The 21,753-nt window shown below is 57.2% G+C and overlaps 2 protein-coding genes and 1 non-coding gene across 3 annotated transcripts; 2 read left to right on the forward strand and 1 right to left on the reverse strand.

The window, feature by feature from the left end:
* The first annotated feature begins 362 nt into the window (after nt 1-362).
* ZFP36 (ZFP36 zinc finger CCCH-type) lies at nt 363-2,956 on the forward strand. Its single transcript, XM_017887511.1, has 2 exons — nt 363-468; nt 1,278-2,956. Exons 1-2 carry the CDS (start codon nt 427-429, stop codon nt 2,232-2,234), a joined length of 999 nt encoding a protein of 332 aa, XP_017743000.1. The 5' UTR covers nt 363-426; the 3' UTR covers nt 2,235-2,956.
* A 3,081-nt stretch (nt 2,957-6,037) lies between these two features.
* Nucleotides 6,038-6,130, reverse strand: TRNAI-UAU (transfer RNA isoleucine (anticodon UAU)). Its single transcript is given in 2 exon segments — nt 6,038-6,073; nt 6,093-6,130. It is a non-coding gene; the product is annotated as a tRNA-Ile (tRNA).
* A 1,318-nt stretch (nt 6,131-7,448) lies between these two features.
* On the forward strand, nt 7,449-21,198 carry PLEKHG2 (pleckstrin homology and RhoGEF domain containing G2). The gene is given in 20 exon segments (XM_017887512.1): nt 7,449-7,779; nt 7,953-8,083; nt 8,889-9,157; nt 9,236-9,336; nt 10,140-10,206; nt 10,343-10,389; nt 10,636-10,786; nt 12,410-12,547; nt 12,762-12,861; nt 12,864-12,961; nt 13,588-13,680; nt 13,771-13,857; nt 15,800-15,833; nt 15,924-16,025; nt 16,123-16,170; nt 16,249-16,287; nt 16,453-16,469; nt 18,009-18,182; nt 18,627-19,554; nt 19,634-21,198. Coding segments are annotated over 19 exon segments (4,167 nt in total). The 5' UTR covers nt 7,449-7,779; nt 7,953-7,974.
* Nucleotides 21,199-21,753: the final 555 nt, after the last annotated feature.

A 21,753-nucleotide genomic window follows, 5' to 3' on the forward strand; every position in this document is an offset into this window, starting at 1 on the left:
TCCCCGCCCCCGTCCGTCTGTGTCGCACGCTCACCCCCATCGGGCCTCTGCCCTTGTCAATTGCCCCTGAAGCCCTGCCCCCACCTCCGCCCCAGTTTCCTTCTACACGCCTCAGTCTCCAGCTTTGAAAACTGGGCAGGCGCCCCCCGATCCGCACCCCACCGCGACCCCACCCTTTCCCCACGCACTCCTCGCCCGGTCGCGGCTGTCCACCGGCCAAGCTCAGGCGCGTCCTGGCCCAGGGCTGGGCGGAAGGGAACCAGTCCAGGGCCAGCCGGGCTGCGCCGGGGGCGCGCGTCCGGGAAGCGCCCCTCCTGCCCCGCCCCTGGCCCAGGCCCCGCCCCGTGCTTGCTGTTTAAGTAGCCGGCTCTCCCTGCCAACCTCAGCCTGACTTCAGCGCTCTGACTCTCGGCCGACTCCCCTCTAATGGCCAACCGCTACACCATGGATCTCACTGCCATCTATGAGGTGAGTCCCCGCCGCACGGCACCCCCGGTACCTGCACGCTTGACTCCCCAGCTCTCTAGTGCCGCAAACTCCATCCCGGGACGCTTGCCTCTCTTCTCTAACTAGGGCTCCCTAGCGCCGCGCCCTCCAGCCTGGGGCCCCTGCCTCCCGCTCAGAGCAGCTTTGTGATTTGGAGGTGAAAATGGAGCCCACGACTCCCGGCTCTTGGCCCAAACATGGGTGGGGCGGCCCGTGCGAGTGGAAAGTCGGAGAACTTTTCTCAGACCTAGACTGCCTGGAGGCGGAAGTGGCCCCCATACCTGGCTCACCCCTAGTCGTTGCTGAAGGCGTGGTTTTGCGCGGAGGCGTCTCTGGGGCTGAAGTCTCAGGGTGGGGGGGATCCGACTTCTGTCTCTCCAGTCCCTGACCGTAGTTCTCTGAGAACTCTAAAACCGAAGCCACTCGGACTGCTGGGTCAACTTTGCCCGGTTCCTCCAGTTGTGAAACTGGAGATCCCGACGCGTGGGTCATATCTGGGGAGGGCAAGACACCCAAAATTGGGAAAAAGTGGTGTGCCCTGACTTCGGGGCCCCCTCTTGGTCCAGCCGGGAAAGCCGGGATTCCTGGGTCCCTCGGGATAAGGCCTCGGTCGTGGGTAAACTCAGAACCTCCAAATCTGGGCTTCTGGCAGCCGGAACCCAGGGGTTTTTGCAGGCGGGTGGGGCTCAGGCCAGGAGCCCACAAACCGGCCTGGCAAGCTGTAGTTCCCTGCAGCTGGGGTGGGGCGTCGCCCTGCATTTTCAGGTACCTTAACCGACCCATTTCCGCAGAGCCTCCTGTCGCTGAGCCCTGACGTGCCGGTGCCATCCGACCATGGAGGGACTGAGTCCAGCCCAGCCTGGGGCTCCTCGGGACTCTGGAGCCTGAGCCCCTCCGACTCCAGCCCGTCTGGGGTCACCTCCCGCCTGCCTGGCCGCTCCACCAGCCTGGTGGAAGGCCGCAGCTGTGGTTGGGTGCCCCCACCCCCTGGCTTCGCACCGCTGGCTCCCCGCCTGGGCCCCGAGCTGTCACCCTCACCCACTTCGCCCACTGCGACCTCCACCACCCCCTCGCGCTACAAGACTGAGCTATGTCGGACCTTCTCAGAGAGTGGACGCTGCCGCTACGGGGCCAAGTGCCAGTTTGCCCATGGCCTGGGCGAGCTGCGCCAGGCCAATCGCCACCCCAAGTACAAGACAGAACTCTGCCACAAGTTCTACCTCCAGGGCCGCTGCCCCTACGGCTCTCGCTGCCACTTCATCCACAACCCCAGCGAAGACCTGGCGGCCCCGGGCCACCCTCCTGTGCTTCGCCAGAGCATCAGCTTCTCCGGCCTGCCCTCCGGCCGCCGGCCCTCACCACCACCACCAGGCCTGGTCGGCCCTTCCCTGTCCTCCAGCTCCTTCTCGCCCTCCAGCTCCCCGCCACCACATGGGGACCTTCCACTGTCACCCTCTGCCTTCTCTGCTGCCCCTGGTACCCCCGTAGCTCGAAGAGACCCCAGCTCACTCTGTTGCCCCTCCTGCCGAAGGGCCACTCCTGTCAGCGTCTGGGGGCCCTTGGGTGGCCTGGTTCGGACCCCCTCTGTACAGTCCCTGGGATCCGACCCTGATGAATATGCCAGCAGCGGCAGCAGCCTGGGGGGCTCTGACTCTCCTGTCTTCGAGGCGGGGGTTTTTGCACCACCCCAGCCCGCGGCAGCCCCCCGGCGACTCCCCATCTTCAACCGCATCTCTGTGTCTGAGTGACAAGTGACTGCCGGGTCAGATCAGCTGGATCTCAGCGCGGAGCCACGTCTGTTGCACTGTGGTCTCTGCATGGACCCCAGGGCTATGGGGACTTGAGGGACAGTAATCAAGTAATCAAGTAACCCCCTTTTCCAGAATGCATTAACCCACTCCCCTGACCTCACACTGGGGCAGGTCCCCAAGTGTGCAAGCTCAGTATTCATGGTGGTGGGGGATGGAGTGTCTTCTGAGGTTTTGAAAAAAAAAAAAAAAAAATGTAGCATATTTAAGGGAGGCAATGAGCCCTCTCCCCCACCTCTTCCCTGCCCAAATCTGTCTCATAGAATCTTATGTGCTGTGAATAACAGGCCTTCACTGCCCCTCCAGTTTTTATAGACCTGAGGTTCCAGTGGCTCCTGGTAACCGGAACCTCTCCTGAGGGGGAATCCTGGTGCTCAAATTACCCTCCAAAAGCAAGTAGCCAAAGCCGTTGCCAAACCCCACCCATAAATCAATGGACCCTTTATTTATGACGACTTTATTTATTCTAATATGATTTTATAGTATTTATATATATTGGGTCGTCTGCTTCCCTTGTATTTTTCTTTCTCTTTTTTTGTAATATTGGAAACGACGGTATAATTATTATAAGTAGACTATAATATATTTAGTAATATATATTGTTACCTTAAAAGTCTATTTTTGTGTTTTGGGGCATTTTTAAATAAACGATCTGAGTGTAAGCTGGGATCCTGGCTTCTTCGCGATCTAGAGACAGGAATGGGGAGGGAGAGGGTGACTTTTTGGAAGCTGGGTGCAGTCAACTCTGCTTCTCCGAGCCCCGCGGCGCTTACCTGGCAGGAAGTGACGTCACCGGGCCTGGCAGTTCACCTGAAAGGGTGGGACCAGGTGAGGTCACCAGATGGGAACCGGGGGAGCCAGTTCCCGGGCGTCGGGGGCGCTACGCTCCCGTCCTGCCGGGCTCCTTGACCCAGCTCTCGGGCGGGCGCGGGCGGGGACTGAATGTTTCCGTCCCCACGGGGCCGCGGGAGGCGGGAGGGGCCGGGTGGGGAGGACGGAATGTGCCGGGGCGCGCGCCCAGAGCGAGCGGGGGCGGGCGCGGGGCGGGGCAGCCTGGGGTAGCGGAACCCGTTTAGGGATTAGGGGTTCCGGGGGGGCTTCGACACCTTCTGGATGTTGGGGAAGCGGGTTTTAGGGTCTCAAGAGTTTAGGGTCTCAACATTTGGGAGTCTCAGATTGCGTCCCCTAGCGCTTTAGACGCTAGACCCCTGGTGACTCGGAGTGACAGATTTCTGGCCACCGGGACCCTGGAGCCCGGGAATTACCAGGTCTTGGCATTTCCGAATCTTGGAAGCCCGAGGCCTCGGACACCAACCAGGGTCGGCCCCGCGAGGCCAGGGCGTGTGGGTAGGGGCCGCGCGTCTAGGAGGGGCCCCGGGGGAACCGCGTCTTCAGACCATACAAGGCCAGCGGCGTCAGGACCAGCCCCGGGGCCCCGCGCCCGGAAGCCGCCCTGCGTCAGCGCCTGCGGCTCGGCCCTGCCGCCCAGCCTTCGCCCCCCGCGACCCCTCTTCTTTCTCCTTGCCCCGCTCTCCCTCCTCTTCCCTCCCACTTCCCTCTTTTCTCCTTTCCCTACCCTCACCCTTCCTCCTCCTTTTCACTTCCTCTTCTGCACCCTGCTGCCCCGCCCTACGCCCTTTGCCTTCTGTTCTTCTCTCCTCCCTCCGATTTGTCCCCTCCCTCATTATTCCTCTCCCACCACTTTCAGCCTCCCCATCCTGCCGTCTCTTACCCCCTTTCTCCTCCTTCCCGTCTCCCATCTCTCTCTTTTTCCGTCCTTCCTTTCCTTGCCCTCCCACTCCCCATTGTCCTCTTCCCCTCTTCCCCCAAGACTTACTCCTCCTCCTCTTCTCTCTCCCTCTCCAGCCCCCTTCCCTCCTCTCCCTTCTTTCTACCCTCCTCAAGCCTCCCTCCAGCTCTCAGGCCTCCTTAGCCCTCTCCCTTGCTCACTGACGTTTGGTCTCCTCTTCCAGGAAACTGCCTCCTTTATGGGAAAGGGCTCAGGCCCTGATAAGTAGAAGAGGGTCCGGCGAGAGGGAGTCAGAACCCCTGAGATGCAAAGGCAGCGGAGGGGCAGAGACCAAGAGCAAGCAGTGAAGAGACATTTGCTGAAACAGAGCGTTGGAGACTGAAAGAACAACATCCCTGGTCCTTCCTTTAGCCAGATCAGATTCTCTGCCCCTTCCTCAAAGAATCCCTCATGTAAGAAAATGGCACCTCCCACCATCTACCAGGGCTTAAGCCAGACACCCAGGAGTATCCCTTGACACTTTGCTCTCAAACCCACACCCCAGGCCAACAGCGATCCTGTCTGATCCACCTGCAAAATAGATCCACAATCCACCTGCCCCCACCATGACCCCCACCCTGGTCCTAGCCAACATCGTCTCCTATTTGCATCTTCATAGCAGCCCCTGCCCCAGTCTCTGCTCTCGCCCCTGCCTTCAGTCTCTCCTTTCCCCACTCCCCACGAGACAACCAAACGAAGCCTGTTACGAGACCTGAGTCAAATCACATACAAGTTAAAGTCCTAAGTCCTCCCCACAGCCCACACAGTCGCGCCCATCGCTTACCCTCCCCCTTGGTCACTCTGCTCCAGCCATACTGGCCTCCTAGCTGCTCTACCAAGTCTGGTCTGCTTCATCCATAGGAGCTTTGCACTAGCTATTCCCTCTGCCTGAACACTCCCCAGGTGTCCACATGGCTCACTCCCCTCCTTCAGGTCTCTGCTCAAAAGTTGTCTTCTCTGAGATCCCCCCCACCACTGCTGTTGCAATCCACACCCCACCTCCAACTACCCCATCCTCCCTACCTTGCTCAACTTTTTCCATGACATTATCATCACCACCTAACATTAAAATGTACTTAATTCTTATGTTGACAGCAATCTGCCTCCCCACTAGAATGTCACGTCCTCAGAGGGCAGGGACTACTTGTTTACTGCCGTATTACACACAGCTAAAGGAAGCCAGGTACATAGTGAATGTTCAATACATGTTAAAAAAACAAGTCGACTCAAAAACGGAAAGGAAACATAGTTTTCCTTTTCAACAGAGGTTGAAAACTCCAAGACAGATAAATATGTTCATCTGTAAAAGAGGCATTAAAAAGAGAGAGAAATATGGAGGAGGCAGTCATATACAGTTTGCCGAGGACACACATCTCCACAAAAGTCAAACTATTTGCACTCAAGTCCATGCCCAGAGCATCTAATAAGAGACGATACCCCCACCTGGTGGCTGAGACGGAAACGGCACCTTTCTACAATACAGAACACCCAAAGGACCTTCGCCAAAGCCCTAGGAGTCTTTTGAGCCCAGTAATTCAAAAGATAGAAACGTTCATTCATTTAAGTGATGTAGATGTTTTGGTTGGTTTATAAGATGTATAAGTTTATAAAAACTGATGAGAAGCCAGGCGCGGTGGCTCAGGCCTGTAATCCCAGCACTTTGGGAGGCGGAGGCGGGCGGATCACCTGAGGTCAGGAGTTCGAGACCAGCCTGACCAACATGGAGAAACCCCGTCTCTACTAAAAATACAAAATTGGCTGGGCGTGGTGGCACATGCCTATAATCCCAGCTAATAGGGAGGCTGAGGCAGGAGAATCGCTTGAACCTGGGAGGCGGAGGTTGCAGTGAGCCGTGATCGTGCCATTGCACTCCAGCCTGGGCAAACAAGAGTGAAACTATGTCTAAAAAATAAAAATAAAAATAAAAAAAAACTGATGAGGAAAAAATTAAAAGTGCTCCAGGTGAGGATCGAACTCACAACCTCGGCATTGCTCCGCTCGCACTGTCATATAAGTACCGCGCGCTAACCGATTGCGCCACTGGAGCTCCGGCCGCACCCCTCCTCCGGGGACTTCTTCAGTGGTTCGTAGCCACGTGACCTCACCGGAGGGCCCCGCCCTGTATTACACAGTCAAATTAAAAACTTTGGATTGACCAATAGGAGACAGTGCATCGCCAGTTCCTGATTCTCACGCCTCGCGGCCCTTGCTGTAAAAGGGAAAAGTCAGCGAGGCGTTTGGAATGTAGGGGTGTCGCCTACCAGAAGGACGCGCCTCCTCATGAATATTCAAAATCAGGGGTGGGGTCTTAACCCTTTGCTGCCGGGCCGGCCGGAAGGCAGCCCCTCCCCCCCGCAGGCGGGAACAGGATGTAAGCCCCGGCGACAGCGGGGGAGGGGAAACCCCGGGCGACCGCCCCCCGCCTCACAGCTGGGACCGGACTCTCCCGCCCCAGATGTGGCGTCGCCGCCGTCACAGGAGCCCCGTGTCACCCAGCCGGGAGCCCGAGGGGTCCAGAGGCTCGGACCCGGGCGTCCGGAATTTCTGCACCGCATCCTGAGAGACCCCGAGGTCCAGGCCCCGGCGCCCAGGCTGGAGGACTTGAGCCATCCAGGTGCGCAGCGCCCCCTCCTGGAGCAGCCGGGAGCCCGGACGTCACCCCGGGGGACCCTGGAGGCCGAGCGCCCCGTATTCCCGGTTTCAAGAACTCAGGATCCAGGACCGCAGACGCCCTCCAGGGCTCCAATCCCAAGACCCCGCGTTGGAGGAACTTGAGATCCGGACTTCTAAGCGCCCCAACCAGTTTTGGGCTGCAGCGTCCATCACTTCAAGGGGACCCAGGACTTTGGGACCCCCCTGTGCTCCAACCTGGAGGGAGTTTCATTCCTGCCCCTGGAATTAGGGGAACTCAGAAATCCACCCCCCACCCCACGGCCCTACCTAGAAGACTCAGGAATGTGGGTCCCCAGCGCCCCCATCTGAGGCTCCAGAGTCGAGGCTCCTAGCATCCCCTACTTAGAACACCGATAAATTCCGACTGCGGGACCCCAGTCTCCGAGAGACCCCAGATTCTATTCCTGGAGCCTGAGAGCCCGAAGTTTACGCCCCTGAGTCTGGGCTCCGCACCTCCCCGGGGACCGCGTCGGGGTCGCGCAGGAGCCGGGCTGCCTCGGGCCGGGGCTTGAGGCTCCCCGGGAGGTGAGGGGGGAGGTGAGGGGCCCAGGCAGACTGGGGAGGGGCGGCGCCACTGCTGAACAATGAGGGGGCGTGCCGGCGGGGGGCTAGCCGAGGCGCCGGCGGGAGTTGGGGGCTGGAGGGGTGTGGGAAGGCGCTGGGGAGACTGCGGCTGTGGGGACCGTGATCAGGGTTCGGAGAGACCGGCCGGAGGGGGTGCGAGGGCTCGGGGCCAGCGCCCCAGCGCGCAGCTCTCGGCGGGGGAGGGAGGACCCGTCTGCAGGACCCTGGCATCCGGTCCCCCAGCCTCCGCCCTCCCCTGGGACCTCGCGGCCTCCCGCCCACGGCTTTTCCCAGCCCTGCCCCTCGCCCTCCGCTCCAGCCGGAGCCCAAACGTTCCCAGGATCCCTAAGCCTCCGGCCCCAGACAAACGGGACTCCCCAGACAAACGGGACTCGCAGCTTCTGCGCCTCCTGCTCCGCTCACTCTTCTTTGTCTCAGCCTTTCCATCTTTTCCCCCAGGTTCTCTCTCCTTGTCTCCTTCTTTCTGTCACTTTGTGCCTCCCCCATTAGTTACTCCCAGGGGCCCCTCCCTGGATTTACACCACGCTGCTAATTCTCAGCCCTCATCTGTGAGTTTGGGCGGCGGAGAGGCCCATGGGGTCGTGATATCCAAGAAGGGGCTCTTTCTGCAGGACTCTGCTGGGCCGCTCAGCCATGCCAGAGGGAGCCCAAGGACTGAGCCTCTCCAAACCCAGCCCAAGCCTCGGGTGTGGCCGAAGAGGTGAAGTGTGTGACTGTGGCACCGCTTGTGAGACTCGGACAGGTGAGCCCAGAGGCAGGGGTGGAGCCTGTGGGGCATTTATTCCTGGGCAATGCTGGCAAAGCAGGGTGATGGAGACAGCCCAAGGCCAACTCGCACAAAGCTCCGAGTCTGGTGGGGGAGGCGGGCCCATCCCCAGGCAATGACAGGCCAGAGGGGGCAGCGCTGGGCAGAGTGGTCAGGGCTGTGATCAGGCTGTGATCGTGGATCCTCCGAGCTCGGAAGGTCAGGGGAAGGTTCCTGGAAGTGGGAACATCTCAACTGAGAAGTGGAAGATTAGGGGGAAGGAGTTGGGCAAAGACAAGGAAGAGTATTCTACATGCAAGGAACAGCATGTGCAAAGGCCCAGAGGTGAGAAAAGCCTACATGTAAGTGACTGAAAGAAGCTGAGTGTCACTGGAATGCAGAGTGTAAGAAGAAGGGTGGCCGTGGGAAGAGAACTGGCTGGAGGGATCTGTGTCGGCCACATTGCCCAGTGCCCTGTGGATCTGAGGATTTTGGACTTTATCCCCAGGGGCAGGAAGGGGTTATACTCACGGGAGTGACACAGTCAGATGGGCAAATTAATAAAGGTCTACCTAGCTGATTCATGAAGGTGGATTAGAGAAATGGAAGCCAGAAGTCCAGAGAGGACCGTGATGGGAGAGGATGGGACTGGACCAAGGCAGGGCAGTGGGGAGAGGAGGAAAGAACTTGTGGGAAAGCTATTGGACAGGAGTGGGTGAGGGTGTGGGCTGAATGCATGAAAGACTGTGGAAGTCCGGTGCATGGGGAGATTTCTCTGACCTCCTGTTCCACACCCCAGCAGCTCCTGCAGCCCCCACCATGACCTCCCCCCGAGGTTCTGGGAGCTCCACATCCCTGAGCACAGTGGGCTCTGAGGGGGATCCAGCCCCGGGACCCACTCCAGCCTGCTCAGCCTCCAGGCCAGAGCCCCTTCCAGGGCCCCCCATCCGCCTACATCTCTCTCCGGTGGAGATCCCAGGTTCAGCCAAACCCTCAAGGCTGGAGCGTGTGGCCCGGGAGATCGTGGAGACAGAGCGGGCCTATGTCAGAGACCTCCGCAGCATCGTGGAAGTAAGCCAGGCAGACACGCTAGGGCAGTGGGTACCCAGGCCAGCCCCTTGGCTCCCGTAACCCCAGTCATCCCCACAGGACTACCTGGGCCCTCTGCTGGACGGCGGGGTCCTAGGGCTGAGCATGGAGCAGGTGGGCACGCTGTTTGCCAACATTGAGGACATCTACGAGTTCAGCAGGTCAGGGGCAGGGGGGACAGGCAGAGGGCGTTGATTGGTTGGAGGGTCTATTACCTAACCCAAACTTCGGAGCTTCGTAGTGTCCTGTCCAGGCTGGTATGTGGGGTTGTGACATTGGGCAAGAATCAGGGATCATGACTGGGAGTGAGGACCCAGAGTAAGGGAGGGGCATAGGGGATGGGAGTCAGAGGACCTGGATGAAGCCCAAACACTGGGACAGGGTCCCGGCATCAGGACAAGGCCTCAGGCTGTGTCACCTCTGGGCTCATGATGAATCCAAGAATCACGTGGGGGCTGAAGGCCGGGACAGCGTGAGCATGCGTGTGACCCCCTAAGCCTGATTTGCCTGGGACTTTTCCAGTTTTAGCACTGAAAGCCCTCGTCCTAGGAAACTGCTGAGTCCCGGACAAACCAGGATGGTTGGTCGTTGTGGTAAGGAGGACGCTGGGGTCCAAGGATCGTGACACGGAAAAGTGCCTTGACGAGGTCTCCGGATTACAGCAGGATCTTAAGATCATCCTAGCTCTTTAGGTCATGACATGACACCCCTAGGCTCATGCCAGCAGTGACACAAGTTCAAGCTGAGGAATGAGGAGCTGTCCAGGGACAAAGTCTAAGCAGGTTACCGTGTTCCGTGTAGCCCTCAGAGGACCCTTCCTCCGGACGTGACATCCCCTTAGGAGATGCTGGCAGTCAGCAAGCCCCGAGCCCCAGCAGACCACTGGGGCCTCAGCCTCCTGGAGGCCTCCCATGGAGGGGTTCGTGGAGGCAGGCGGTTCCTCACCCTCCCCTCTTCCCCGTAGCGAGCTCCTGGAGGACTTGGAGAACAGCAGCAGCGCTGGGGGCATTGCCGAGTGCTTCGTGCAGAGGGTGAGTGGAGAGTTGGGGGGCTCTCGGTCCTAGATGGGGTCTTTGTAGAGGGGGGAGAGCAGGCTTGGGCTAGGATGGAAGGGGGGTCATGGGAAGCCAGGACCTGGGGTCTCCCTGACTCCCATGTCACCCGCAGAGCGAGGATTTTGACATCTACACATTGTACTGCATGAACTACCCGAGGTGAGGGGCAGGAGCCCCTGCCGGGCCTCAGCCCGTGCCCACAAGCTGATGTGCCAGTCACCCTCCCTCTACCCCCGACCCATCCAGCACCGACCCCTGCCAGGCTGTGACAGTAACTGACCTCTCCCTTACTGCCCCACCCCCTGTCAGACCCTGACCCTTCCCAAACCTTGGCCCCTCCCCAACCCCTCTTGTCCCCACCCACTGGAACTGACGATCCCCCACTGACCTGTGCTGTGCCCCCAGCTCCCTGGCCCTGCTCCGGGAGCTGTCATTGTCTCCGCCAGCAGCGCTGTGGCTGCAGGAGCGCCAGACCCAGCTTCGCCACTCACTGCCCCTGCAGAGCTTCCTGCTGAAACCTGTCCAGCGCATCCTCAAGTACCATCTGCTGCTGCAGGTCAGCTAGGGCCCCTGGAGCCAGGCTGGGGAGGGCGAGGTCCTGTCCCTTGACCACTGTTGATGCATCTGGAGGGTGGACCCCCTCACCAGTTGGACGAGGCCTGAAGAGGCATCCTCTGACTTTCTGTACCAGGCTGTGCACCTGGGAAGGGATCCAGTCCCTAGAAACTGGGCCAGTGGGCCGGGTGCAGTGGCTCACACCTGTAATCCCAGCATTTTGGGAGGCCGAGGTGAGAAGATCACTTGAGCCCAGAATTTCAAGACCAGGCTGGGCAACATAGCGAAACCTCACCTCTATAAAAATTTTTTTTAAATTAGCCGGGCAGGCCGGGCGTGGTGGCTCAAGCCTGTAATCCCAGCACTTTGGGAGGCCAAGACGGGCGGATCACAAGGTCAGGAGATCGAGACCATCCTGGCTAACATGGTGAAACTCCGTCTCTACTAAAAAATACAAAAAAAAAAAAAACTAGCCGGGCGAGGTGGCGGGCGCCTGTAGTCCCAGCTACTTGGGAGACTGAGGCGAGAGAATGGCGTGAATCCGGGAGGCAGCAGAGCTTGCAGTGAGCTGAGATCCGGCCACTGCACTCCAGCCCAGGCAACACAGCGAGATTCCGTCTCAAAAAAATAAAATAAAATAAATTAGCCGGGCACAGTGGCTTACAACTGCAGTCCCAGCTACTTGGAGGCTGAGGTGGGAGGACTGTTTGAGCCCGGGAGTTCGAGGCTGTGGTGAGATGTGACTGTGCCACTGCACTCCAGCCTGAGTGATGGAGCAAGACCCTGTCTCAAAAAAGAAAAGAAAGAAAGAAACTGGGCCAGCATTTGGTGTAGGGTCTTGCTGGCAGTGGCGCCTGGCACCAGCTCATTCCACTTCCTGTCTCTGCCTGTTTGTCTTCCTCCATCTCTGCCCCTACCTTTTTTTTTTTGAGATGGAGTTTCGCTCCTGTTGTCCAGGCTGGAGTGCAATGGCGCGACTGCAACCTCCGCCTCTTGGGTTCAAGAGATTCTCCTGCCTCAGCCTCCTGAGTAACTAGGATTGCAGGCATGTGCCACCATGCCTGACTAATTTTGTTTTCTTTTTTTTTTTTGTATTTTTAGTAGAGACAGGGTTTCACTACGTTGGCCAGGCTGGTCTCGAACTCCTAACCTCAGATGATCCACCTGCCTCGGCCTTCCAAAGTGCTGGGATTACAGGCGTGAGCCACAGCGCCCCGTCCTACCTTTTTTTTTCCCTTTGAGATGGAGTTTCGCTCTTGTGGACCAGGCTAGAGTGCAGTGGTGCAATCTTGGCTCACTGCAACCTCCATCTCCTGTGTTCAAGTGATTCTCCTGAATCAGCCTCCTGAGTAGCTAGGATTGCAGGTGCACACCACCATGCTCGGCTAATTTTTGTATTTTTAATAGGGACGGGGTTTCACTATGTTGGCCAGGTTAGTCTTGAACTCCTGGCCTCAGGTGATTTGCCCACCTCAGCCTCCCAAAATGCTGGGATTACAGATGTAAGCCACTGCGCCTGGCCTCTGCCCCTATCTTTATATTTCTCCATCTCCTGTTGCTCTCATTCTCTTCTGCCTTCTCTGTTTTTCTCCCCATCCCTGTGTGCCTGGTGGCTGCCTGACAGGAACTAGGGAAGCACTGGGCGGAGGGCCCAGGCGCTGGGGGCCGCGAGATGGTGGAGGAAGCTATTGTGTCCATGACAGCGGTTGCCTGGTACATCAACGACATGAAGCGCAAGCAGGAGCATGCGGCGCGCCTCCAGGTGGCCCCAGGGTGGGGCTGGGGCTTGCTGGATGAGGGAGTGAGCGAGGGGGCCTTGGGGGCGGGTGGGGGGATATCAGTGCCTCAGAGGTTGCCTTGGAGGGTTGGCTGGGACAGCACGGCCCTGTTGCTAACCACCCTGTTTTGGTGTGTATGTGTGTGCTATCTACCTATGCTTGTCTCTGTGCCCGGCGCACCTGGCGGTGTCCCGGCAGGAAGTGCAGCGGCGGCTGGGTGGCTGGACTGGCCCGGAGCTCAGTGCTTTTGGGGAGCTGGTGCTGGAGGGCGCGTTCCGAGGAGGTGGAGGGGGCGGCCCCGGTTACGAGGGGGTGAGCGGCTGCTCTTCCTGTTCTCTCGGATGCTGCTGGTGGCCAAGCGCAGGGGGCTGGAGTACACCTACAAAGGCCACATCTTCGTGAGTTTGGGGATGGGGTGCGGCTAGAGTACTACCTACAAAGTATACCCCAAATACTTGTATCTGTGTGCCCAGTGGTGTGGGCCAGGGGACCCTGCCACATTTTCTTGAGTTAGAGAATGGAGATCAAGGGAAGGTTTCTTTCTAGTACATAGAATAAGAGCTGCCCCAATTAAGAGAAAAAGGAAGAAGGCTGGGCGTGGTGGCTCATTCCTGTAATCCCAGCACTTTGAGAGGTCGAGACCAGCAGATCACTTGAAGTCAGGAGTTCGAGGCCAGCCTAGCTAACAGGGTGAAACCCCGTCTCTACTAAAAATACAAAAATTAGCTGGGTGTGGTGGCAAGTGCCTGTAATCCCAGCTACTGGGGAGGCTGAGGCAGGAGAATTACTTGAACCCAGGAGGCAGAGGTTGCAATGAACCAGGATTGTGCCACTGCACTCCAGCCTGGGTGACAGAGCGAGACTCCGTCTCAAAAAAAAAAGGGAGAGGAAACCCACCATACAGCCTTATGGGGTACATCTTCCTAGGGAGTAGGACCCGGATACACCTCCAAGGGTGTCTCCGTACAAGGGGCATCACTGAGCCCAAGGACTCTGAGCTTGCTGCCCCTCTCTTTCCTTCCAGTGCTGCAACCTGAGCGTGAGCGAGAGTCCCCGAGACCCTCTAGGGTTCAAGGTGTCTGATCTGACCATTCCCAAGCACAGACACCTGCTCCAGGTGAGCATGTAGTGGGGTCAGACTGGCAGGGATCCCCCAACCTCGAGACCTCACACCTGGCCCCCTGACTCTACTGCAACCCACTCCCAGGCCAAGAACCAAGAAGAGAAGAGGCTGTGGATTCACTGTCTCCAGCGCCTCTTCTTTGAGAACCACCCTGCCTCCATCCCTGCCAAGGTACAGCTCCCGCCACAGCCAGGGGCCCTCTGAGTGCTGGAGACACCATCCCCCAATAGTACTAGGAGACGCCCCTGCCCAATGCCAGAGCAGTCTCTTATAATGTGATTGCTAAAAGTGCAGAATTCCGCTACTGGGGTTTGAATCTTAGCTCTACCATGTCCCTGCTTTGTGACCCTGGGCAAGTAACTTAACCTCTCTGAGCCTTAACTTCCTCACCTAGAGGAATGATAGCACCTTCATCCTAGGGTTGTGGTGATGATTAATGGTCACCAGCCCCGTCGTCGTGGGCTTGACCAATAGAAGCTCCCATCAGCTGGCTGTGGCGACTCATGTCTTATAATCCCAGCACTTCAAGGGGGTGATGTGGGAGGATGACCCGACCCCAGGAGCTCGATACCAGCTTGGGCAACGTAGTGAGACCCTGTCTCTAAAAAACATTTTTTAATTAGCTGAGGCTGGCCAGGCACGGTGGCTCACGCCTGTAATCCCAGCATTTTGGGAGGCCAAGGCAGGCGGATCACCTGAGGTCGGGAGTTCAAGACCAGCCTTACCAACATGGAGAAACCCCGTCTCTACTAAAAAAAATACAAAATTGGGCTGGGCACGGTGGCTCATGCCTGTAATCCCAGCACTTTGGGAGGCCGAGGCGGGTGTATCATGAGGTCCGGAGATCGAGACCATCTTGCCTAACACGGTAAAACCCCATCTCTACCAAAAATACAAAAAATTAGCCAGGCATGGTGGTGGGCGCCTGTAGTCCCAGCTACTTGGGAGCCAGGAGAATGGTGTGAACCCAGGAGGCGGAGGTTGCAGTGAGCCGAGATCGTGCCACTGCACTCCAGACTGGGCGACAGAGTGAGACTCCGTCTCAAAAGAAAAAATTACAAAATCAGCCAGGCATGGTGGTGCATGCCTGTAATCCCAGCTACTTGGGAGGCTAAGGCAGGAGAATCGCTTGAACCCGGGAGGCGGAGGTTGCGGTGAGCCGAGATCACGCCATTGCACTCCAGCCTGGGCAATAAGAGCAAAACTCCATCTCAAAAAAATAATTAAATTAAATTAAATTAAAGTAAATTAAAGTAAATTAAAATAAAATAAAATAGCTGGGCTGGGCGTGGTGGCTCACGCCTGTAATCCTAGCACTTCGGGAGTCCAAGGCAGGTGGATCACCTGAGATTAGGAGTTTGAAACCAACTTGGCCAACATGTTGAAACCCCGTCTCAGGCCGGGCGCGGTGGCTCAAGCCTGTAATCCCAGCACTTTGGGAGGCCGAGGCGGGCGGATCACAAGGTCAGGAGATCGAGACCATCCTGGCTAACACGGTGAAACCCCGTCTCTACTAAAAAATACAAAAAACTAGCCGGGCGAGGTGGCGGGCGCCTGTAGTCCCAGCTACTCGGGAGGCTGAGGCAGGAGAATGGCGTGAACCCGGGAGGCGGAGCTTGCAGTGAGCTGAGATTTGGCCAGTGCACTCCAGCTTGGGTGACAGAGCGAGACTCCGTCTCAAAAAAAAAAAAAAAAAGAAACCCCGTCTCTACTAAAAACACAAAAATTACTGGGCGTGGTAGCGGGCACCTGTACTCCCAGCAACTCAAGAGGCTGAGGCAGGAGAATCGCTCAAACCAGGAGGCAGAGGTTGCAGTGAGCCGAGATCGCACCTTTGCACTCCAACCTTAGCTGGCTGTGGTGGTGCACATCTGAAATCCCAGCTACTCAGGAGGGTGAGGTGGGAGGATCACTTGATCCCAGGAAGTAGAGGCTGGAGTGAGCTATGATTGCACCACTGTACTCCAACCTGGTGGATAGAGCAAGATCATTAAAAAAAAAAAAAAAAAAAAAGAACAGCACCCATTAATGGGCATGACTGCGGTGCTTAAAGCATCCTCCCTGTGATACTCCAAAATCGACCCACCTCAGCCCTCATCCTCCTGTCTTTCAGGCAAAGCAAGTTCTCCTTGAAAACAGCCTGCATTGTGAGTTGGGGCCTTGGGCTGGGAGGGTGTGGAAGTAGAGGAATTACTTCCAAGAAAAGTTGGCTCTTAGCCCCAAAACTCTCCCCACAGGTGCCCCCAAAAGTAAGCCTGTCCCAGAGCCCCTGACACCCCCACTTGGGTCTCCTCGACCTCGAGATGCTAGAAGTTTTACCCCTGGGCGAAGGAACACAGGTAAAGGCGGTGGATCCCTGAGTCCCGGCCCTCAGCCCTCACTTCCCTAGGACCCGGGAGCTGGGCTCACGCAGGGCTCTGGCCCTCCCTCCCACAGCTCCATCTCCTGGGCCCTCTGTGATCCGCCGAGGCCGCAGGCAGTCTGGTGAGCGCTCACCCCTAAGGGTGATCCAGGCATCAGGGTGGGAGCTGGGCTCCTGACATCACTGTGTCCTCCCCGCAGAGCCGGTGAAGGACCCTTATGTCATGTTCCCACAGAACGGTCAGTGACTGCCCTGGCTTAGCCTGGTCCATCCCTGTCTGTCTCCTGGCGGGATGTCTGTGGTGGGTTGGGGAGGGGTGGTCGCTTCAGCTCATCAGTTAAGGGGGATCACCTTTTTTCCCTTACATCTCACTAATGTTTTTCTCTCTATCTCTCCATCCTCAGCTAAGCATGGATTCAAGGTAAGAGATATCTCGAGATAGGGTCTGGGCACCTTGACTTCTGAGTCTGATAGAGAAGGGAGCCTGAGTTCCAAAATCCTGGGTCTGAATGAGAAGGGGATTGGGGCCAGACAGAATAGCTCATGCCTGTAATCTCAGTACTTTGGGAGGTCAAGGCAGGAGGATTGCTTGAGCCCAGGAGTTTGAGACCAGCCTGGGCAACATGGCAAAACCCCATCCCTACAAAAAGTACAAAAAAATTAGTCGGGCACACCAGTGCATACCCATAGTCCCAGCTACTCAGGAGGCTGAGGTAGGAGGATTGCTTGAGCTTGAGAGGCAGAGGTTGCAATGAGCTGAGGTCGAGCCACTGCACTCCAGCCTGGGTGACAATGAGACTCTATCTCAAATAAATAAATAAAATTTTAAAAGAAAATTAAAAAAAATTTTTTTTGATTGAGCCAGCCATGGTGGCTCACACCTGTAATCCCAGCACTTTGAGAGGCCGAGGCGGGTGGATCACCTGAGGTCAGGAGTTCGAGACCAACCCGGCCAACAAGGAGAAACCCCGTCTCTACTAAAAATACAAAAATTAGCTGGGCATGGTGGCAGCCACCTGTAATCCCAGCTACTCAGGAGGCTGAGGCAGGAGAATTGCTTGAAGCTGGGAGGTAGAGGTTGCAGTGAGCCGACATCGAGCCACTGCACTCCAGCCTGGGTGACAGAGCGAGACTCTGTCTCAAAAAAAGTAAATAAATAAAAAATAAATTAGCTGGACATGGTGGCAGGCACCTGTAATCCCAGCTACTTGGAGGCTGAGGCAGGAGAATGGCGTGAACCTGGGAGGCAGAGCTTGCAGTGAGCCAAGTTCGCGCCACTGCACTCCAGCCTGGGCGACAGAGCGAGACTCTGTCTCAAAAAGAAAAAAAAATTTAAAAAATTGGCCAGCCTGGGTGACAGAGCAAGACCCTGTCTCAAATAAATAAATAAATAAACAAAACTTAAAAGAAAAAAAAAATTGGCCAGGTATGATGGCACACACCTGTAGTCCCAGCTACTCAGGAGGCTGAGGTGGGAGGATTGCTTGGACCCAGGAGGTCGAAGCTGCAGTGAGCTATGATCGCACCATTGCACTTCAGCCTGGGCAACAGAGTAAGACCCTGTCTAAAAAAAAAAAAAATCCGGGCACGGTGGCTCACACCTGTAATCCTAGCACTTTAGGAGGCTGAGGCAGACGGATCACTTGAGGTCAAGAGTTTGCAACCAGCCTGGGCAACATGGTGAAACCCCATCCCTACTAAAAATACAAATACTAGCCAGACATTGTGGCAGGTGCCTGTAATCCCAGCTACTCAGGAGGCTGAGGCGGGAGAATCGCTTGAACCGGGGAGGCGGAGGTTGCAGTGAGCAGAGATGGCGCCATTGCGCTCCAGGCTGGGCAACAGAGCGAGACTCCATCTCAAAACAAACAAACACAAATGAAGGGGATTGGGGCTTGGGGTCCTCTATGTGAGGGAGGAGTCTCAGCTTTTGCCTTCCATTGCTTTCCCTCCTTCACAGCATGCTGGCAGCGAAGGTGAACTCTACCCCTCAGAATCTCAGCCACCAGTTTCAGGCTCAGGACCGCCTGAGGACCTAGAGGATGCTGGACCTCCAACACTGGACCCCTCTGGGACCTCAATCACTGAAGAAATCCTGGAACTGCTGAATCAGCGAGGCCTTCGAGATCCAGGGGTGAGCTGGCTGTCCCATCATGGTGTCCTTGGGCCTCTGGGTGTGGCCACACAGACCAGGGACCAGGTAGGCCAGCCCATGCTCATACTTTTTTTTTTTTTTTTTGAGATGGAGTCTTGCTCTGTTGCCCAGGCTGGAGTGCAGTGGCGCAATCTTGGCTCACTGCAAGCTCTGCCTCCCAGGTTCAAACGATTCTCCTGCCTCAACCTCCTGAGTAGCTGGGACTACAGGTGCCTGCCACCACGCCCGGCTAATTTTTTTTTTTTTTTTTCTGTATTTTTAGTAGAGACAGGGTTTCACTGTGTTGGCCAGGCTGGTCTTGAACTCCTGACCTCAAGTGACCCGCCAGCCTCGGCCTCCAAAAATGCTGAGATTACAGGCATGAACCACCGTGCCCGGCCACCATGCTGATATCTTTGGCTTCTTCTCCTGTGCCCACTATAGCCATCCACACATGACGTTCCCAAGTTTTCAAGAGACTCCCAGGTGCCTGGCGACAGCGAAACCCTTACATTCCAAGCCCTGCCCAGCCGGGACTCTTCTGAAGAGGAGGAGGAGGAGGAGGAGGAGGAAGGACTGGAGATGGATGAACGGGGGCCTTCCCCACTCCATGTCCTGGAGGGGCTCGAAAGTTCCAGTGCAGCTGAAATGCCCAACATTCCCTGCCTTACCAAAATTCCTGACGTGCCCAACCTTCCTGAAATTCCCAGCCGCTGTGAAATTCCCGAAGGTCCCCACCTTCCTAGTGTCTCCGACATTTCCGGTGTTTTTGAGATGCCCTGCCTTCCAGCCATGCCTAGTGTCCCCGACACCCCCAGTCTTTCTAGCACTCCCACCCTCCCCTGTGACTCCTGGCTCCAGGGGCCTCTGCAGGAACCAGTTGAGGCTCCAGTCACCAGGAGAGAACTGTTCTCTGGAAGCAATCCTGGGAAACTGGGAGAGTCGCCCTCAGGAGGCAAGGCAGGGCCAGAGGAGGATGAAGAAGGGGTATCATACCCAGACTTCCAGCCCCAGGATGTCACCCAACATCAGGGATTCCCAGCTGAGCTGGCATTCCGCTCTTGCTCAGAAATCCGGAGTGCCTGGCAGGCATTGGAGCAGGGGCAGCTGGCCCGGCCAGGCTTCCCAGAGCCACTGCTGATCCTGGAGGATTCGGATCTGGGTGGAGACAGCGGGAGTGGGAAGGCCGGAGCCCCGAGTTCGGAAAGGACAGCATCCCGAGTGCGAGAGCTGGCCCGGCTTTACAGTGAGCGGATCCAGCAGATGCAGCGGGCGGAGACTCGGGCATCGGCCAACGCCCCCCGCCGCCGGCCTCGGGTTCTGGCCCAACCCCAGCCGTCCCCCTGTCTGCCCCAGGAGCAGGCGGAGCCAGGTGAAGTCCGGGTACGTGGTTGGCAGAGGTGGTCCCCGCTGGGGTAGTGGTCCTGACTTGATCCTCTTTTTGCATTCAGGGCTCCTGCCTGCCTTTGGACACGTGCTGGTGTGTGAGTTGGCCTTCCCGCTGACATGTGCCCAGGAGTCTGTCCCCCTGGGTCCTGCTGCCTGGGTTCAAGCTGCCATACCTTTGTCGAAGCAGGGAGGCAGCCCGGATAGCCAGGGTCTACATGTTTCAAATTTGCCTAAGCAAGACCATCCGGGCATTCACGTTTCAGCTGCTACCCTTCTGCCTGAACAAGGAGGTTCCCAGCATGTCCAGGCTCCAGCCGCTACACCTTTGCCCAAGCAGGAATGCCCCCTACACCTTCAGGTGCCGGCTCTTACAAGTTTCCCTGATCCAGGCCACCCGGAAACCCAAGTTCCAGCTACCACTCCTTTGCCTGAGCATAGAAGTCACGTGGCTATACCAGCTCCATCCACCGCCTTTTGTCCTGAGCAGGGACGCTGTGTGGACATCCACGTTCCCACCACTCCAGCTTTGCCCAAGGAGATTTGTTCTGATTTCACAGTTTCAGCCACCACTCCTGTGCCCAAGCAAGAAGGTCACCTAGACAGCAAGAGCTCAACCAATATCCCACTAACAAAGCAAGGAGGTTCCAGGGATGTTCCGGGCCCAGACCCTGTCTGCAGTCAACCCATCCAGCCTTTGTCTTTGCATGGAAGCAGCCTGGACCCCCAGGGCCCAGGCAACACCCCACCGCCCTTGCCATGTCATCTCCCAGACCTTCAGATTCCAGGTACCTCACCTTTGCCTGCACATGAAGGCCACCTGGACCATGGGATCCCAGCCAACGCCCCACTGTCTCTGTCCCAGGACCTTCCAGGCACTCGGGTTCCAGCTACCACACCTTTGCCCCTGCCACAAGGCCTCACAGACATCTGGGTCCAAGCCCTCCCAACTTCACCCAAGCAGGGAAGCCTCCCAGACATCCAGGGTCCAGCGGCTACACCTCCACTTCAGGAGCCAACCCTTACAGATACACAGGTCCAAAAACTCACACCTTTGTTGGAGCAGAAGAGCCTCACAGATGCCCATGATCCAGCTGCCACACCTTTACCTGAGAGAGGAGGCTCTCTAGACATTCAGGGCCTCTTACCCACCCCATTTCAGACCACCATGGTTTTGTCCAAACCAGGAGGCTCCTTAGCCTCTCATGTTGCCAGGTTGGAGTCTTCAGACTTGACCCCACCTCATAGTCCCCCACCTTCCAGCCGTCAGCTCCTGGGTCCCAATGCAGCTGCCCTCTCCAGATACCTGGCAGCCTCATATATTAGCCAGAGCCTGGCTCGGCGGCAGGGGCCTGGGGGAGGGGTCCCCGCAGCCTCCCGGGGCTCCTGGTCCTCCTCTGCTCCCACGTCACGGGCATCTTCGCCGCCCCCCCAGCCCCAGCCACCACCTCCCCCAGCCAGGCGGCTCAGCTATGCCACGACGGTTAATATCCACGTGGGTGGAGGTGGGCGGCTGCGGCCAGCCAAGGCCCAGGTCCGGTTGAACCACCCTGCTCTCTTGGCCTCCACACAGGAATCTATGGGCCTTCGCAGGGCCCAGGGGTCTCCTGATGCCCGCTTCCATATGTGAGCCAGGACATGAGACTTCCCCAAAGCAAAGACTTCAGCCAGATGCCATAGACCCTCAGAACTTGGCCCGGAAGTCCAGACACTGGACGCAGGCCTCAAAACTGCTGCGGCTTTCCAGCTCCTGGTTTCTGTGTCGGTGAATGGCCCTTCTTGCCTTGATCCACAGGGATGGGGAAGGGAATATCATCAGTGTTTTGTTAATACTGATTGTTTCATGCGATGATGTGTATTTTCCCATTCTGGAGGCTGTGGGGGATGACAAGACAATGAATGGGAAAGTCTAACACAGAACAAATCAGTGATTCTGAACACTTGGAGAATCTCAGACTCCTTTGAGAATTATTGGAAAATGGATCCACTATCATTTGGAGTGTGATTTCAGCAGGTGTGTGAACTGCTTGACGCCCATTCAGGAAAGCCAAGTTAAGAAGCTCTGCTTCAAGTAGACCCTAGAAATCCATTCCCTTAGCAATTTATACAGTTAACATCTCCCACCATCCGTTCATCTCTCCCACCCTGCCATCTCCACCTGTCCATCCAGCTGTTGCTCCATCTA

The sequence above is a fragment of the Rhinopithecus bieti genome, unplaced genomic scaffold (assembly GCF_001698545.2).
Source record: "Rhinopithecus bieti isolate Rb0 unplaced genomic scaffold, ASM169854v2 scaffold_15776, whole genome shotgun sequence".
In the NCBI taxonomy this organism is placed as follows: domain Eukaryota; kingdom Metazoa; phylum Chordata; class Mammalia; order Primates; family Cercopithecidae; genus Rhinopithecus; species Rhinopithecus bieti.